General features: G+C 40.1%; 1 protein-coding gene across 7 annotated transcripts in view; it reads right to left on the minus strand.

Moving 5' to 3' along the window:
• Positions 1-3290: 3290 nt before the first annotated feature.
• CUNH18orf54 (chromosome unknown C18orf54 homolog) overlaps positions 3291-18173 on the minus strand; it is a 32508-nt gene continuing 17625 nt past the window's right edge. For 2 of the 7 annotated variants that reach the window (XM_036322849.1, XM_036322843.1), the window contains exons 6-10: positions 13442-13573; positions 11136-11206; positions 6333-6886; positions 3857-3898; positions 3637-3737 (exon numbers count right to left, since the gene is read on the minus strand). In XM_036322849.1, the coding sequence (XP_036178742.1) occupies positions 6814-6886; positions 11136-11206; positions 13442-13573 (276 nt within the window). In that variant the 3' untranslated portion in view covers positions 3637-3737; positions 3857-3898; positions 6333-6813. Of the gene's footprint in view, positions 3605-3636; positions 3738-3856; positions 3899-6332; positions 6887-9817; positions 9860-10348; positions 10387-11135; positions 11207-13441; positions 13574-18173 lie in introns of those variants that run through there. The other 5 variants (XM_036322844.1, XM_036322846.1, XM_036322848.1 and 2 more) reach the window with 5 other exon arrangements.

The following is an 18173-nucleotide window of genomic DNA, read 5'->3' on the forward strand; positions in this document are numbered from 1 at the left end:
TGTTATGCCCAGAATTCAAGATCCCCAAGAAACCATGCCAGGGAGTCAGTCCGATGCAAAAGCAGAAGGTCCTTTATTGAGTTAGCTAACCCGACCCGGGCCTCCAGTCAACGCAGTGACCGGAAACCGAGTGCGACCCATGTGAAAATCCGGGCTTTCATAGTGAGGGGAGGGGAGCTGGCTGTGACCCTGCCGATTGGCCAGGCGCAAGTCTGAGCAAATGGCCTCTGCCCCATCAGCTATGTGTTACCACCTACATTACAGGAAAGACGACCAGTTCACAATACCACCAGCAACGTAACTGTGGATGAGAGCAGCAGCTTCTCCGAGATTGATTAGCGCGTTCGCGGGGGGGGCACTGTTCTTCGTGTAACGTTTTGCTGAGGACCAGTTTGCACAGCACCATTTCAATGTCATCAGGTAGGTGATGATCAGCATCCGATGACCGACTGAAAACTCTTACACGCGCCCCTATTTCTCCCTGATGTAGCCCGACATCCCCCCTCCCGCCGCCACTGCACCAAGCCCAGTTCTAGGCACCCAAGCCACGCTGAGCAAAGCCCATGCTCCTTCAGGCTTGCGGATGAGAAACCGGGCCGGCGGGCTCAGGTACCGCGACCTCGGGCCAGGGGGCGGGGCTGGCGTCCGCACCCAGGCCACCCACACGGGGCCGCTGGTCCGGAGGCCGGAGGCGGGAGCCCCAGCTCGGAGGATGGAGTCTGGGTGGCGCCAGGAGCGGCGGGAGGGTGGGCCAGGGGTTGGGAGCCCTGTGGGGTGTCACATTGAGGGAGGGTGGGGCCCGGCTCCACGAGGGCTGGCGACCTACGGTCCCGGGACAGCCCCCCGTCCCCACCCCCCGGGGGATGCGCGGACCTGCGGGGAGCGGCCGGGGAATGCGGGGCCGCGAGAGGAGAAGCGCTGGGCGCGTGATGGGGTGCAGAGGGTCTAAAGAGGGGTGCGCGGAGGAAGGGGCGGGGTGCCGGAGGAAGGGGCGGGGTGCCGGAGGAAGGGGCGGGCTGCACCCGGTGGCGCCGCCCTCCCCCCGCCCCCCATCCCCGGGACGGACGCTCCTCGGGCCCAGAGACGGACGGGAGGCGGCGGCGCTCACCTCGGCGCGGAAGGACGACCCGCGCTCTCGGGGAGGGCCGGGGCGCGGGGCTGCAAGCTGCTTCCGGTCCTCGCGGCGGGCTGGGGCGGAGCCTGGGATAGCGGAGCGGTTGCCCTGGAGACGAGCGGCCGCGTCTGGCTTTCGGAGGCGGGGCTCCGGAGCCGGGGGAAGCGATGACCTCCGCGGGTGGGCGCGCAGCCGCTCCGCCTCGGGGTTCAAATCAGCAGCATTGCTGTTTACCAGAGTGCCTTTCCTTACATCGCCCAGGAAGGTCTTTCCCACTTTCCAGGAACTAAAACCGCGGCTTCCGTGACTTGCCGAGGCCCGAGGGTCACCGCGAGGGGAGGCTCCTGGGCTGGCAGCCGCTGAGCACGTCCCCTGCGGGGCCATCCCCGCCCCGGGGGCGGGGTCCGCTCCCAGGCGAGCGGGCTGGACCACCCACACGTGTCTTCTCAAGAGAACCTCTTGGCCCTTAAAAGGGGTGAGACGACCTGCTCTCGAATATCCGGGGACCAGTATGTATGTCTATAGTCCCTCAGAAAATCCTGTCGGTTTAAAAATTGGAGCCGGTGAGCTGCAAGGCCGCAGCCCCACAAACGGGCTTGCTCCTCCTCCCCAGGGACTCTTGGGAATGTTTGTAGAAGGAAGCGGAGTTAGGGGAGGACAGAGAAGCTTGAAAACCGCTACTGTTCATGAATAAACAATAATGAGCAGAAATAAAGCGCTTTGGGTGTGAGAAAGAAAAAAGCGTGTTAGTGCCGGGATCTGAACGTGTTGAGAGAAAAGGCTGGTGTGCTCCGTCTATACCAGATCTAGGCAATTCGGGGAGGAATTTGCACCTTAGCCTACAGTGACATTAAATTTGAAGAAATTCTTGTTTCCACAGGGGCGTTCGCTGGATAAGATTTGTTGCTGGGGCACGAAGTGTAGAAGTAAATTGTATCTATGTTGATGGTGGGTAGGTTAAATGGCTCAAGGCAATCAGGAATTTAAAACAATCCTTCCCAGGCAATGAATAGGTGGACAGAAAATGGACAGCTGTCAAAAGCTCCAAGAATAAAGACCTGTGAAAAGCCATTGGACTTGGCAAAATGTGTGGGTGAATTCATGGGTTCTCATTCCAACAAATAGCCAGATCCACGCATCTCAAGTTTAAAAAAAAAAAAAAGCAAGCAGCAGCAGCCCTGGCTGGTTTGGCTCAGTGGATAGAGCGTAGGCCTGCGGACTGAAGGGTCCTGGGTTTGATTCTGGTCAAGGGCACATGTCTGGATCCCTAGGAGGGGGCGTGCAGGAGGTAGTCAATGATTCATCACTGATGTTTCTATTTCTCTTCCTTCTTCTCTGAAATCAATAAAAAATAATTTTTTTTAAAAAGCAAAATGTATATGTGACAGGGGAAAGGAAAAAGAAAGGCAACTTACCAGCCTTTGGAAGGTTAAAATGTTTGAAACAGGAAATACACGACTTGGTCAGAGCTTTAAATAAATAGCAGAATACGCTAGAACCTAAAGTTTAGATAACCTACGTGAAAGAAAGTGGAGTGTTTCGAGTGTGGGAGTGATACACACCAAGGTGAGAATATTTCCGTGGAAAGCGGGAGAATCTGAGCACTTAGTTGTAGCGTATTTGATGAAATAAACCAGTGGTGGCGTGCGGAGTCTTCAGTGTAAGGGCTGAAAGTGCAGGGAAAAAGGTTTAAGGCGAACACGGGTATTAGGCGGCCAAAGGGCTAGTCTCAGCAAAGTTACTGAAGGATGGATCAAAGTTAAATTTGTTGCCTGGGTGGCGTGGCTCTATGAACCAGGAGCTCACAGTTTGATTCCCTGTCAGGGCACATGCCCGGATTGTGGCCTTGATCCCCAGTGTGGGGCGTTCAGGAGGAAGACCATCAATGATTCTCATCATTGATGCCCTCTCTCTCTCTCTCTCTCTCTCTTCCTCTCTGAAATCTATATATGTATACACATGTGTGTGTGTGTGTGTGTGTGTGTGTGTGTGTGTGTGTGTGTGTGTGTATATATATTAAATTTGTTACATTGTGAGAAAGGTTGTTACACAGACAAGTCCCGTCAAGATAACAACAATGTAAACTGGGAGGGTAAAAAGCAAAGATTTTCTTGTTCAAAAAAGGAAAATGCTATTGACCACTGGTGACTTTTTAATAAAAGAATGGAAGCAGAGAAGTAGGAAAGGAATAACTTCAAATATCACAGGAAAAATATCTGACAAGTATTGCTCTACAATGTGTTCAGGTATAGGCCTAGGTTTGTCCCAATCATTGTGATAGGCACTGCAACCCAAACGAATATCGACCCAGGTATGAAATTTCCAGTTGATAGAGGGACTAGAATGACATACCATCTTCCACATTTGAAGAGACTTCCTTCGTTCAGAAATTACCAATTTTATTGGCCCATTACTTCTTTTGTCTGCTTTCATGCCACGTGCCTTTTGGCAAGTTCACTTCTTCACAATAGCACTTCCATCAAATAGGTTCTGAGACACAGTGAAGAGTGTGACACGAAAACTTAAACAAAAATCCAAATTTATGAGTAATTGTATGTATTCAAAATACAGGTGGGAGAAAGGAATCTTGTCCTGATTCATCTTCAGGCACATTTAGGTATACCTATATGTAATTTAACAAGACAGTATCATAAACATTAAATACAAAATACCAAAACACCCACATATAGAAATTTCAACAAGAAATATCATAAAAAGAGAAGACAATTAACTCAAACAAACCCAAGATAGAGTTCCTCAATTTGGTCAGAAATCTCCATGAAGCTGAAATAAATTATCACAGAAAAAAATTAAAAGTAGAGTTCTTATTGATAATAGAGAAAATACAGTTGAGTTTTGTCATCATATATACATCACACTTTATCCCTTGATCTCAAATAACTTTTGGAATTAGGTTAAATTTTTTTCATATTCAAAAATTTTAATGTCTTATTAAATTTTTTTATTTAATATTTTTATATGCCTGAGAAAAAGATGAAATTTTATATTCCCAATGCAATTTTAAAAATCTAATTGTTCTCATTTTCTGCTTTAAATTCCCAATTCAGCAGTCAATACTGCAGTCTCCCTTTTTCCCCAGGAAATCTCAAAATAAAAAATACTGAGCCCTGGTCAGGTGGCTGTTGGTTGTAGTGTCATCCTGTACAACAAAAAGTGGTGGGTTTGATTTCCAGTCAGGGCATATACATAGGTTGTGAGTTCGATCCCCTGTTGGGGTATGTACGGGAGGCAACCAATCAATGCTTCTCTCACATCAACATCTCTCTCTCTAAAAATCAATGAACAAAAGAAAAGAATTTTTTATAATGAAAGAGCCCTGGCCGATGCTGCTCAGTGCATAGAGCACAACAGCCCTTGGACCAAAGGGTTGCAGTTTTGATGCCCAGTCAAGTTCGATCCCTGGCCCTGGTCGAGAGGCAACCATTCTATGTGGAGAGTAACCTCTCTCACATCAATGTTTCTCACTGTCTCTCCCCTGTGCTTCCAGTCTAGAAATCAATGGAAAGAATGTCCTCAGTGAAGATTAGCAAAAACAAAAACTGAAATATTTAACATGTAATAAATTAAATCAATTCTTAAATTTCTTAAACACTTATTTAGTATTTTTCTTAGTTGACTCTCCTACATATTTTTTAAAGGCTGAAATTAATTATTTTGATAAATTTATTCCCTTTTCAGGTAAAAGATTAACTTCCATATTTAACAAAAAAAATGTACTCTATTAAATATAATCAAGTTTCTTAAAATATTAGTTATAACATAAAATTTTAAAGCAGTATTATCTTATTCAGTATTGGAGATATTTTCTTACAAATGGGGGCAGTAAGCAAACCAGTGCCATTCGGTCATTACACATAATCCCTTTGGAGATGTTTTCTAAGTATATCCTCTGTGTGACCAGCATATATTATATAATTAGAAGTTTATTACATGATGTCTTTATCTTCTCTGCCTTCTTCAGAATTTGTCAAACAGTGGATGTTTCACTAAGCCTGGAGCATGCTTAGCCCAGATCCACCTGATGTTCACCTGCTAAAAATCTGCAACAGCTAAACCACATTTTTAAATTATCAAAATAACGCCTGTTTGACTGGATGCAAACTATTAGCTGAGAAGCAGAAGACCGGAAGATGATCAGAAAACAGAATGTCCACGGCAGGTACCTCCACACAGGAAACCAAACAAACTTATTGAGGCAGGAGACTCTCAATCTGGGCACAGAGAACACTATGACAACTGGCTCACTGGTCAAGAAAATAGAGACAGGGTTCACTCTACATTTTTGACAAGTAAGTTCTATAACAAAGGTTTTATATAGGTAGAGCTTTACATTTAGAGAAAATAAAAAATTATCTGACATAATGTATTTAGAAATTCCTATTGACAATAAAGCTACTTGGTAAGGATGCTGCCATTTGGGTAAAGAGTTAATTTGTAGCATTTGTATACATAGATATGCTTTAATTTCATATGCTTCATTAGTCACACTTTATAACTTAAATTCTTAGTTTTGTGGTAAAGAATGTAGCTCTGCTCACTTCCAGGTAGAGACAAACTTTAAAGACTACAGACTGCTTAAGAGAAAGTTCAGTTCTTACAAAGTAGCTTTAAAATAGAGTATTGCAAAAATAAAAAATAAAAAAAATAGAGTATTGCTTTCTGATTTCCCATATTCATTTTCTTTTTTAGTTACAAAATTTCATAAAGCAATTGGTCACTGATCTCATAGTTTTTCCTAATTTGAGTTAATCCCCAAACTAAAATCTGGTAAATAATCTAGTATCAAAATATCAAATTCTCAAATATCTCCCCACAAAATGTTTTGTAAACTGTCAAGTAATATCAAGATTATCTTAAGTCTGGCCAGGTAGTTTAGTTGGTTACAGTGTCATCCTGATAACCAAGGTTGTGGGTTTGATCCCAGTCAGGCCACATACAAGAATCAACCAATGGATGTATAAGTGAAACAACAAATCGGTTTCCTTTTCTCTCTCCCTCTTCCTCTTTCTCTAAAATAAAACTTAAAAAAAGACTATCTTTTAGAGAATCAAATCAAAGCATTAATTAAACAAAGTTCTCTTGGATTACACAACATAGAACAATATTCCTTTTAACACTGAACCACCCCATTATTAATGTTATTTGCAAATAAAACATATCTTAAATATTTGATTTACAAAATTTAAAAGTAACATACTTCCATATGGATAAGATACACCACAAGAATTTTGATATTCCTTTAAGTTCCTTAAAAGTGGATGTTAACTGTAACAAAAAGTCTACTCCACTTAAGAGATTTTAAATAGAAACCAGAAGAATTTCTTAATCCACAACTAGACGATAAAATGGCGAGGATGCTGAAGAAGGTTAAGTCCACGTGAGCTTCAAGAACGGAAATCATCCATCTTTGAATATTAGACACTTGCTGGCCTGAAGACCAAAGTCAGACTATAGAATAGTGTAGGTCCTTCCAGTTCACATTCTGGTATTTTGGCATAAAATGAGGATAGGTCACAAAACCTACAGACACTTTCAAGTTTGTTTTTTAAATATACAATAATTGAACCAATCAGAATAGTGGATGGCTTATCATTATTCTGCCAGCTTAAGCAATAGGAAAAAAAATACATTTTTGTTTTTGTGGTGACTATTTATTGGTTAAACTTTTATTTTCCTCTTCACATTTTCGGTGACTGTTTCCCACTGGTATCATCAACCAGGTCCCTCAGGCGAGATAAATGGTGCAAAGCCCTTCATTAAAAAGTATAAAACACATTATAAACCAATATTAAGGACTGAATAGGCAACGCAGACAGCAAGAAATGGTGATTACATTGTTTATTAACTTCAAAGTTAGTAAGAGAAATGAATTTATAGAATAACAAATATCAAACTTTGAGAATTTTTCCTTTCAAAACTTTGATAACTGAATAATTGAGGGTTAAAATTCATCTAAAATTCTATAAAAACATTTACTTTTAAAAAATTATTTTTGACATTCAAGATTTTTTTGAAAGTTTTCCAAGTAAGCTTAGTAAGAAACAATAGATATCATTTGTTATCACACATAACAAAACATTTTTTCAAGTAATTTTCACAACAGTGTATATCATTTCAGAAACAATGTGTACAGCTTATTTTTTACATATGCATTCAAGATAGCTAAAATAAAAAAACACTAAAGGATCAGTTAGTTCTGAAGAAAACTCATTTTTATTGAGCATGGAGGAAACAAACAACAATTATGTTGAATGATGTAGTATTATACCAACAACATGGTTTTCTCTAAATAAAGCTAAGATTACAGGTCAGGTATCAGTGGAGAAAACTCAGTCATCCTTCAAACAAACCAGGAAGAGAGAGGCTTTAACTTTCCAATCTTCCTCTAAAAATACTGTTCCAGTTTTCCCTCTCCTATCCTTCAGATCCAAGGGCCACTCAAAAAATGTCAACCATATTAATCAACCATATTTAAGATCTCTGATGAACAAGAGATCAAGAAAAACAAATAACAATGTGTAATCTCTAATGGTTAATTTCTAAGATGAGCTAAAGGTGGTTACTATAACAACCTATTCTACAGTCTCTACCACAGGTTCAATAAATGAAATAAATACTCAGGATAAAGAGGTGGAGGAAACTATTAGTGTAATTACCTGCATTGTATCTATTTCAACCAAGTGTCTCTTTAACACTTACTCAAATATAATTAATTAGAGGCCCGGTGTATGAAATTTGTGCATGGGGAGGGTCCCTTGGCCTGGCTAGTGATCAGGGCTGATTGGGGCCTCCCTTCCCTGGCTGCCAGCTGCTGGCCAGGGCGTCCCTTTGTTCCGTGCTGCCCCTTGGTGGTCAGCGCATGTCATAGTGAGCGATGTCTCCCAGTCGAACTCCCACAGGGACAATCTGCATATTTGGCTTTTATAGCCTATATAATAAAAGGGTAATATGCAAATTGACTCTAAAGGTAGAACGAGTGGTTGCTATGATGTGCACTGCAGGGGGCAGATGCTCAACACAGGAGTTACCCCCTGGTGGTCAATGCGTTCCCACAGGGGGAGCTTCACTGCCATAAGCCAGGCTGATGGCTGTGAGCGCAGTGGTGGTGGCAGGAGCCTCTCCCACCTCCTTGGCAACGCTAAAGATGTCCAACTGATATCCCCAAGGGCTCCCAGGCTGCCAGAGGGATGTCTGCCAGCTTAGGCCGGATCCCCTGAGAAGCGGGCCTAAGCCAGTAGGTGGACATCCCCTAAGGGGTCCCGGACTGAAAGAGGGCGCAGGCCAGGCTAAGGGAACCCCCTCAGTGCACGAATTTTCGTGCACTGGGCCTCTAGTATATAGATAAAAGAAGAAATTGGATTCTGCTACCCTTGGCAACTTCAGTTAATTTTTGAGATTCTCATTTGCTTTAACTAAATGACAATAACTCACCCAAAGTTACTAAGCAATCAGAGGTAAAATTAACTAGACCCTATCATTTCTACATCCTATAGTACATCTCTCTACCTAAAGAATTATTTTCTTTCTAGAGGCATACAGATATGAGAAAAAAAGACAATTTGCAAATATACTTGGGAATTATCTTCCCTTTTATTTTCAGGTGTATTATTCAACTAGTTGTGATTCAAGAGAAAGAAAAAGGCAAGTGACTAGAATCTTATCTTACTTACAACCCCAATGGCCAGACCCCTTGGATTTAAAGGACTTTGAAAATGGATAGAGAAAAAACATCCTCATCTTTATTTTCACTAAATACCACCTATAAATTAGAATTTCTTTCCATTATGCATGTAAGCAACAAACCAAATCTGCCACAGAAACTGGAGATATTTTCATGTCACATTACAATCATTACAGGAATATCAAAATCATTTAAACTCATCACTACTTCAAAATTATAATAGTCATATGATAGTTACAAAATTACAATAGGTATCAAACCAACTGTTAGAACCTATGTTATCTAAGTCTTTCTGTCTATATCCAAAAGTTCATATGACATAACTGATCAACCACTAGACAATTTTAAGCCTAGTTGTTTATTCATTGAATAGTAAGTATCACTGGTGACCCAGAAATCAATGCTTTCCAATATTTCCTTTCTCTAATTGTTTGCTGATCAACATGTGAAATAAGTAAAAGACCATGCCATAATTTAATGCTTTTATTCAAGCAATGCAAAAGGCCTTCATATTATGTTTTTACAAAATGAATTTTAACTTACCTAGATTTTAAATGTATTGTCTTACTTTAAGTGCATTAATAAGCACATATTACTAATTAGCAATTTATTTTAATATTTTCATAACTATAAATTCAATATACCTGGTTTCTTTTTAGTCCTATGTAGTTTGTTTTATACCTTTAAAAAACAATGGAAAAGCCCTGGCTGGTTTGGCACAGGGGGGGTCCCAGGTTTGATTCTGATCAAGGGCACATACCTGGGTTGTGGGCTTGATCCCCAGCAGGGGGCGTGCAGGAGGCAGCCAATTGATGATTTTCTCTCATCATTTCTATCTCTCTCTCTCCCTTCTCCCTTCCTCTCTGAAATCAGTAAGAAAAAATTTTTTTAAAAATAGAAGAAAGGAGGGAGGGAAGTAGAGGGGAGAGGTGAGGTATGATGGGAAGGAATAAGAAAGTTAAGCAGAAACGAAATCTTCAGTCTCCCTACCTTGGCTACACAATCAGCTGTCAGTTCCTGTCATTTAACCTCTATCTGCCCTGCTGACAATAAATAATTTACTTAGAGAAGTGGAGGATAAAATTGTAGAAGGAAATAATTCTTTATTTTTTTTTCCTAAAAAGATGAAAAACAGGCTAATGGGGAAAACATCAATTTAAGGGTCATGATACAACACTGTATACAGCCAAGTGAAATGGTGTTATGAAAGTAAAAAAATTTTCATCTTAGCTTTTCCCAAGCTCAGTATACCATCTTCTGAGTGCACTTTATATTCATACAACCAGACCTATAAATAAATACCCTCCCTCTGCCAATTAAGAAAGACGTGTATTCCTTCCCAATTTTTAGTTTAAGATAATTTCACTAAGAAAATAGGTGGATTGCCGAAACCGGTTTGGCTCAGTGGATAGAGCATCGGCCTGTGGACTGAGGGGTCCCAGGTTCGATTCCGGTCAAGGGCACGTACCTGGGTTGCGGGCACATCCCCAGTGGGAGATGTGCAGGAGGCGGCTGATCGATGTTTCTTTCCCATCGATGTTTCTAACTCTCTATCTCTCTCCCTTCCTCTCTGTAAAAAATCAATAAAATACATTAAAAAAAAAAAAAAAAAGAAAATAGGTGGATTAACACCTTCAGGGCATTTAGATTATCTTTATATCCACAACATTATATCTACTTTAGTTTTCTGTGGATATAGGTCAAATAATGAATTACTTATGATTATTGTATTTCTTCTAGAACAGTGGTTCTCAACCTTGGCTGTACATTAGAATCACCTGGGAATCTTTTTAAAATCCTGATTTCTGGGCCGCGTCCTCCGGAAATTCTGTTTCTTTGTTATGGGGTGGGGCCACAACATTAGTAACAAAGAAACAGAATTTCCGGAGGATGGGGCCCAGAAATCAGGATTTCAAAAAGATTCCCAGGTGATTCTAATGTGCAGCCAAGGTTGAGAACCACTGTTCTAGAGGGAATATATGAAAATACATGTCATGATCAAGGTGTTTTTCCAGGACATCCACACCAATACTAGCTCAAATTGTTGTTATTGTTCAGAAATAGAAGAGCATCAATTAAGGCCATTCACATCATTATATTTTAGGTGTCTAAGGTTATCTCATTAGGTCCTAAGAACGTTTTAAATAGGGAAAAATACAGGTTTAAGAGAAAACTTCAGGATTAAACAGTATGTTCCAAGAAATTTAATATCCTTATAACTACTTAATTCCACCCTGAAACCTTCTGATTTCAATCTAAGAGATGGCTAAAATAGATTTGTACCCATAACATATTCAGAAATTACCAGAGAATACTTACTTTTGAAGTGACCTAGTAATCGGAACCATACCTTCCTTCAATTGTAATTTGGAGAAATCATCTTCTGAAACCTATTATTAAAAAGACCAAATGAAACAAAATACTGAAAATTTAAATATAATTATAAACATAAATGCTATTGAATATGTGACTTAAAAGAACAGTAAAAAAATACTCTTTGTTTCCAAAGAAATCTAGCAAAAAATTTTCAGTAAAGTATTACATATTTTTTCTAAAAATAATATAACTATATTTAGATTCATCTTTAAATTGTCCTAAAGTATGCTTTTAAATTATGTCCAATAAAAAAATCAAATCTTGGTTTGAAATTATGACTTTATAATGAACTCAGTCTTGTCTCAATGTTTAAAAAGGGAAGGAAAGAAAAATAAATTACACATTTTATGTTAATATTATGATCATTAGAATGGAAACATAAAAATTAAGAAATACAACTCCAAAGAGCAGGCCATGATAATCTCCAGGAGTTAACCTACTCATTTGTAATGAAAACTGAATTTCAGAAAGCTCTACTGAATAATCCTATCAAAATGACAACAAAAACATTTATTAAGTATTTTAAGGCATTCTTATATTTAAACAATTTAAGTATTACTATTTAAGTTTTTTAATGTTTTTATTACTAGGGTAATTATTTTATTAACTAGAGGCCCGGTGCACGAATTCGTGCACCAGTGGGGTCCCTTGGCCTGGCCTGCAGGATCGGGCTGAAACTGGCTCTCTGACATTCCGAGGGGCCCCTGATAGCGAGAGGGCACAGGCCACGCCAAGGGACCCCACCGGTGCATGATAGGGGCCGGAGAGGGACGCAGGTTAGCCAGCCAGGGAGGGACCACAGCAGGGCTCCAGGGCATGTCCAGCCCATCTTGCTCAGTCCCGATCAGCTGGACCCCATCAGCAAGCTAACCTACTGGTTGGAGCCTCTCCCCCTGGTGGTCAGCGCACATCATAGCGAGCAGTTGAGTGGCCTTAGTATATCATTAGCATATTATGCTTTGATTGGTTGAACTGCCAACTGGCTGACCAGACACTTTAGCATATTAGGCTTTAATTATATAGGATAAGGTATTTATTAAACTTTTATCAGGTGCCAAGCCCTATAATAAGTACTTTATATAATCTGTCTCAATTTCTCAACAACCTTTTTTTCCCCAAATATATTTTTATTGATTTCAGAGAGGAAGAGAGAGGGAAAGAGAGATAGAAATATCAATGATGAGAAAGAACCATTGATCAGTTGCCTCCTGCATGCCCCCTACTGAGGTTGGGCCCACAACCCAGGTATGTGCCCTTGACTGGAATCGAACCTGGGACCTTTTAGTCCACAGGCTGATGCTCTATCCACTAAGCCAAACCAACTAGGGCTTAACAACCTCATTTTGCAGAAGAGAAAACAGAAATTAGTAAGTGGCAGAATTAGAATTTAATCAAACTTGGTATTATATAAATATTCTCCCAAGTTATGAATAAGAATATATTCATAAACACTATATTATTGTGAAAAAATTCAATCACTAAAGAACAGTAGCCAAAGCAGAAACAGATTTCCAAATTCCTAGGAAATATAAAAAAATTCAGTATTTTCAAAATAAAACTTTACATAACTGTATTCAGAAGTCAATAAACACATGGCACCAAAATTAAATTTCAGACGACAAAGGTCTGTGGAGAAGTCTAATGCTGAAACATTTTCACCCTGGCCAGTGTGGCTCAGTGGGTGGTTGTATTGTCCCATACTCTAAAAAGTCTTGGGTTTGATTCCCAGTCAGGGCACATGTCTGGGTTGCAGGTTTGATACCAGTCCCCAAGTGGGGCAGGTGCGGCAACCAATCAATATTTCCCTCTCACATTGATGTTTTTCTCTCCCTCTAAAAATCAATGAAAATGTCCTTGGGTGAGGATTTAAAAAAAAAAAAAAAAGGTTTTCTAGATCTCCCCAATTTATAAATACAAGTTGGAGTACAGAGAAAAATTTTGTAGACAATTCAAAAACAACTTTTATAATCCGTTCATACCATAGTTGTGATATCATCATATCTAAATGAGATGGTGTATTTATAACCATAAACTAAATAAAACAATCCATTCATGGATATACAACTGCAGAAATCTAACAGTATTCAATGTGAATAAGTTTCTGGGGGGGAAAAAAGAATAATCCAACTCTACAACATGTGTTATGTGGCCTGCTTATTAACATAAAACTGGAGGTCTAACTAAAGAGGTTCTAGAAAGAATTCTTATCTCTTCACAGATCCAAATTCATAAATCAAGTTTGTGCTTACTTGTTTAATCTCTCCATTTGGCTCCACAGTTTTATTCTGATTAAAACGTTCTTGTACGGCTTGAAGATTAAATAACATTTGTTTCAGGGCTTCAACAGGACCATGATGTTTTCCTCCAGACAGGGTACAGCTCTAAGGTTAAAACAGGTGATCAATTAACCATCCAAATTTGGGGGCAAAATGTTATATTTTGTAATATTCTCCCCAACACAAAATTAATGCAAAAATCCTAACAATACATGTCAACAGAGTGTTTTTAAATGTTGTGCATAACTTATCACCTCCCTTTACCTAGTTCCCAGATGAAGTTACTTAGTGGTAATCATTATTAACAGTGTGGCATATCCTTTCTAGTTTTTGCTCTTTCAAAATGAATAGTACTTGTTTATGTTTTTTTTTTAATTAAATCTTTATTGTTCAGATTATTACATTTGTTCCTCTTTTTTCCCCCCATAATTCCCCTCCTCCCAGTTCCAGCCCCACCCTCCGCCCTCACTCCCCACCCACTGTCCTCATCCATAGGTGCATGATATTTGTCCAGTCTCTTCCCGCATCTCCCACACCCCTTTCCCCCCAAGAATAGTCAGTCCATTCCCTTTCTATGTCCCTGGTTCTATTATGATCACCAGATTATTTATTCACTTGATTCTTAGATTCACTTGTTGATAGATGCATGTTTGTTGTTCATAATTTGTGTCTTTACCTTTTTCTTCTTCTTCCTCTTCTTAAAGGATACCTTTCAGCATTTCATATAATACTGGTTTGGTGGTGATGAACTCCTTTAGCTTTTCCTTATCTGTGAAGCTCTTTATCTGACCTTCAGTTCTGAATGATAGCTTTGTTGGATAAAGTAATCTTGGTTGTAGGTTCTTGGTATTCATCACTTTGAATATTTCTTGCCATTCCCTTCTGGCCTGCCAAGTTTCTGTTGAGAAATCAGCTGACAGTCGTATGGATATTCCCTTGTAGGTAACTGAGTTTCTTTCTCTTGCTGCTTTTAAGATTCTCTCTTTGTCTTTTGCTCTTGGCATTTTAATTATGATGTGTCTTGGTGTGGTCCTCTTTCAATTCCTTTTGTTTGGGATTCTCTGGGCTTCCTGGACCTGTAAGTCTATTTCTTTCACCAGGTGGGGTAAGTTTTCTGTCATTATTTCTTCAAATAGGTTTTCAATATTTTGCTCTCTCTCATCTTCTGGCACCCCTATAATTCTGATGTTGGTATGCTTGAAGCTGTCCCAGAGGCTCCTTACACTATCTTCGTATTTTCAGATTCTTTTTTCATTTTGCTTTTCTGGTTGGGTGTTTTTTGCTTCTTCGCATTTCAAATCTTTGCCTTGATTCTTGCGCTCCTCTGGTCTGCTGTTGGGAGTCTGTGTAGTATTCGTTATTTCAGACCGTGTATGCTTAATTTCTAGTTGGTTCTTTATCATAACATCGAGGGTCTCATTAGATTTCTTGAGGATCTCACTACATTTATCAGTGGCTTCTAGATAGTTCTTAAGAAACCTCAAAAGTGTGGTTCTGAACTCAATATCATCCATTGACAGTTTTGTCCTGTTTCTTTGTCTCCGCATTTTTTATGCTTTTTTGGTGCACCCTGTAGTGTTCTTTGTGTGCAGTCTTGTTGTAGTTAAGCCTTGATTGTTGTCGGCAATACCAGGGGTGATTTGACCTCCAGGCCAACTGGCTATGAGAGTCCGCTGTGTCTGCAGTGGGAGAGCTTCTGTGCTGGATCTCTAGGGCGGTGCTAATCTAGCGTTTGCCTGAGGCTATCCTGGCTCTGCCCAGGGCTTGGGCAGGGTGGGTCCCAGGGATCTACAGGGCAGGCCAGAGCAAGCAGTTATGGCTGCTCTCAGTTCCGTCCCTAGGGGCTCTGCCTCACAGAGTCCCAGCAACCGCTGCAAACCTCGGAGAGAAAGCTGCCTTCGAGTTCCGACCGAAGCCAGACAGTCCCGCTTCTCCCGTTTGAGTCTGGGTCCCTAGAGACTCGCCCGGATCTGGAGCTCAGAGTCTGAAACTTCCTCCCGATTGAAAACAACAACCGCGCCCTCCGCCTCCAGCCCGCTCCACGTGCACTCTGCACCTTAGTATTTCACTTCAGCACTGCGCCTCCTCTGAGTCTGGGTATGATATTCTCTTTCCTCCTAGTTGTAGAATTTCCACTCAGCCAGCCTTCCTGTGGTTCTGGATGATGTCCGTTCCGTCTTTTAGTTGTTTTTTGAAGTGGCTGTTCGAGGCAGCAATCTCCAGCGTTAACCTATGCCGCCATCTTGGTTTAGTACTTGTTTATGTTTGTAATGCATTCATTTAGTAGATTTAAAATCAAAGATTTTTAGAACGAAAACATCCCCAGAGAGCAGGTAAGTCAACCTGCTCTTTTCAGATGTGTAAATGGAGCTGATTATCAGGTGAGCAATAACTAGAATTTTAAATACATTATTCTCTACACCCTTTTAAATATGTTTGACACACAGAATACTGGTTTTCCATCTCTTCATGGGTCACACATTCCTTGCTACCTAAAAAACACTCATAACTTAATTAGCACTGATCTTATCTACATCCCAAGAAGGCAATAGCACTTAAGCTACATAGGTGGTCAGGATTCTTTTAAAAGAATCTGTAATGGATATTTTCAAACTTCTTTTTTTTAAAGTCTTTACCAACCTATTATTTTTACATATATACATGAGTTGCTGTGTACTGAAACTATCCACAAAGTGGCAAATAGTCCTCTTAAGATTTCTGTGATTTAACATATTCAACATAGACCGTAAATATGTGTATAATTTAAACTTCAAATCTAGAGGAAATTGTTGACTAGCAAAGAATATTAGAAGTGTCACATTAGCATAACCAATGGACACAGACACTGGGGTGGTGGGGGCTTGCCCTCAGGGGTGTCAATCGGGAAAAAGGAGACATATGTAATACTTTAAACAATAATTTTTTTAAAAAGTATTAAAAGTGTGCTCTCATTGGTGAAGAGATTCAGTTAAGTATAATGGCTAAACAACATTTTCCAATAAAAAGAACCACAGCTCAAAAAAAGGGGGACATGTCAAAAAGACACAGGAGCCAACTGAAGGAAATCCTTATGGCCTAAACTGGAAGAATTTGAGCAACAAAATAAATAATATCTATAGTAATAAAAGCGTAACATGCAAATCAACTGAACAGCCGAACAGCAGAATGACTGTCTGGATGTCCTTCTGGACGACCTTCCAGATGAAGCTGGGGCTGGGGGGCTGCAGCCATGGGAGCAAGACAGCTGCATGTGGCTGCGAGGGAGGGATCGAGGAGCTGCGGCTGTGAACGCCTACTCTTGCACGAATTTTGTGCATCGGACCTCTAGTTGTATTATAAACCTAGAATAAAATAAATATCTACGAATCCCTGCTGATATAATTTAATAAACAAATAAGTGGGGGGAGAAGGAATAGCCCTTCATTACACAAGACTTTCTATTAATAATGTAGAAAAGACAAGATTCCCCCATGGATACTAAAATTAGTGAATGAATTTTCGACCACTTGCATAGTCTGAAAGTATCTCCCCTAAGATATTTATTCATTACAAAGGGAAATTAATTTTACTAAAGAGAAAGCCAGTAGACACCAAGTATTCAAGGTTAATAGCACAAATTTTAACATATTTCCATAACTTTGTATATTGTTATATTATTGTATTAACGAATGTGACAATATCTGGAGGAGAGGCAAGTGCGGAGCACATGAATGAAATTTGTGTCCTTATAAGAGACACAAGAGAGCTTGCTTTCCCTCTTCTCTCTACCATGTGAATATATGGGGAAGATGGCCACCTGCAAACTAAAAAGCAGAACCTCACCAAACACTTTGATCTTACACTTCTCAGCTTCCAGAACTCTGAGAAATAAATGTTTGCTATTTAAGCCACCAAGTCTATGGCATATTACAGCAGTGCAAACTAAGATATACATTATCTGTATATCAATGGTAGCAATACATCACGAACCCTCTGATATAATGCACTGAGAAGGGCACACAGCATGATATCTATTGCATTCTTGCAAAAAATACATAACCACATTCTAATCATGAGAAAACTTCAGACTAAAACAAATGGAGGAATTTTCTAGAAAACAGCCAACTGACCAGTATTCTTCAAGTGTCAAGGTCATGACAGACAAGGGAAACTGAGAAATTGTAGCACACAGAAGTAGATTACGGAGACATGACAACTAAATGCAAAACTGAATCCTGGATTGGGTCCTGAAACAAGACACTGGTAGGAAAACTGGTGAAAGTAGAATAAGGTCTGCACTTGGAAGACCCCAAAAGCATTATTTCAGTATTTAACACCATGGCTTTTATTTCTAAATCAAATTGTTTATCATTTCTTATGTGCACATATACACATTTATGCTTTATTTTGGGGTTATGTGCAAAATGCACATATGCTGATTTAGTAAAATTGGATAATATTTTTCTATTTAAAAAATTATAGAGCCCCAGCCAGTTTTGCTCAGTGGATAGAGTACTGGCCTGTGAACCAAAGGGTCCTGGGTTCGAATCCAGTCAAGGGCATGTACGTTGGTTATAGGCTCCTCCCTGACCCTGGCCATGGTCAGGGTGTGCACAGGTGGCAACCAATAGATATGTTTCTCTCACATCGATCTTTCTATCTTTTCCTCTCTCTTCTACTCTCTCTAAAAAAAAGATCAATGGAAAAATATCCTCCAATGATGATT

This window comes from Myotis myotis, unplaced genomic scaffold (assembly GCF_014108235.1).
Source record: "Myotis myotis isolate mMyoMyo1 unplaced genomic scaffold, mMyoMyo1.p scaffold_m19_p_9, whole genome shotgun sequence".
NCBI lineage: Eukaryota > Metazoa > Chordata > Mammalia > Chiroptera > Vespertilionidae > Myotis > Myotis myotis.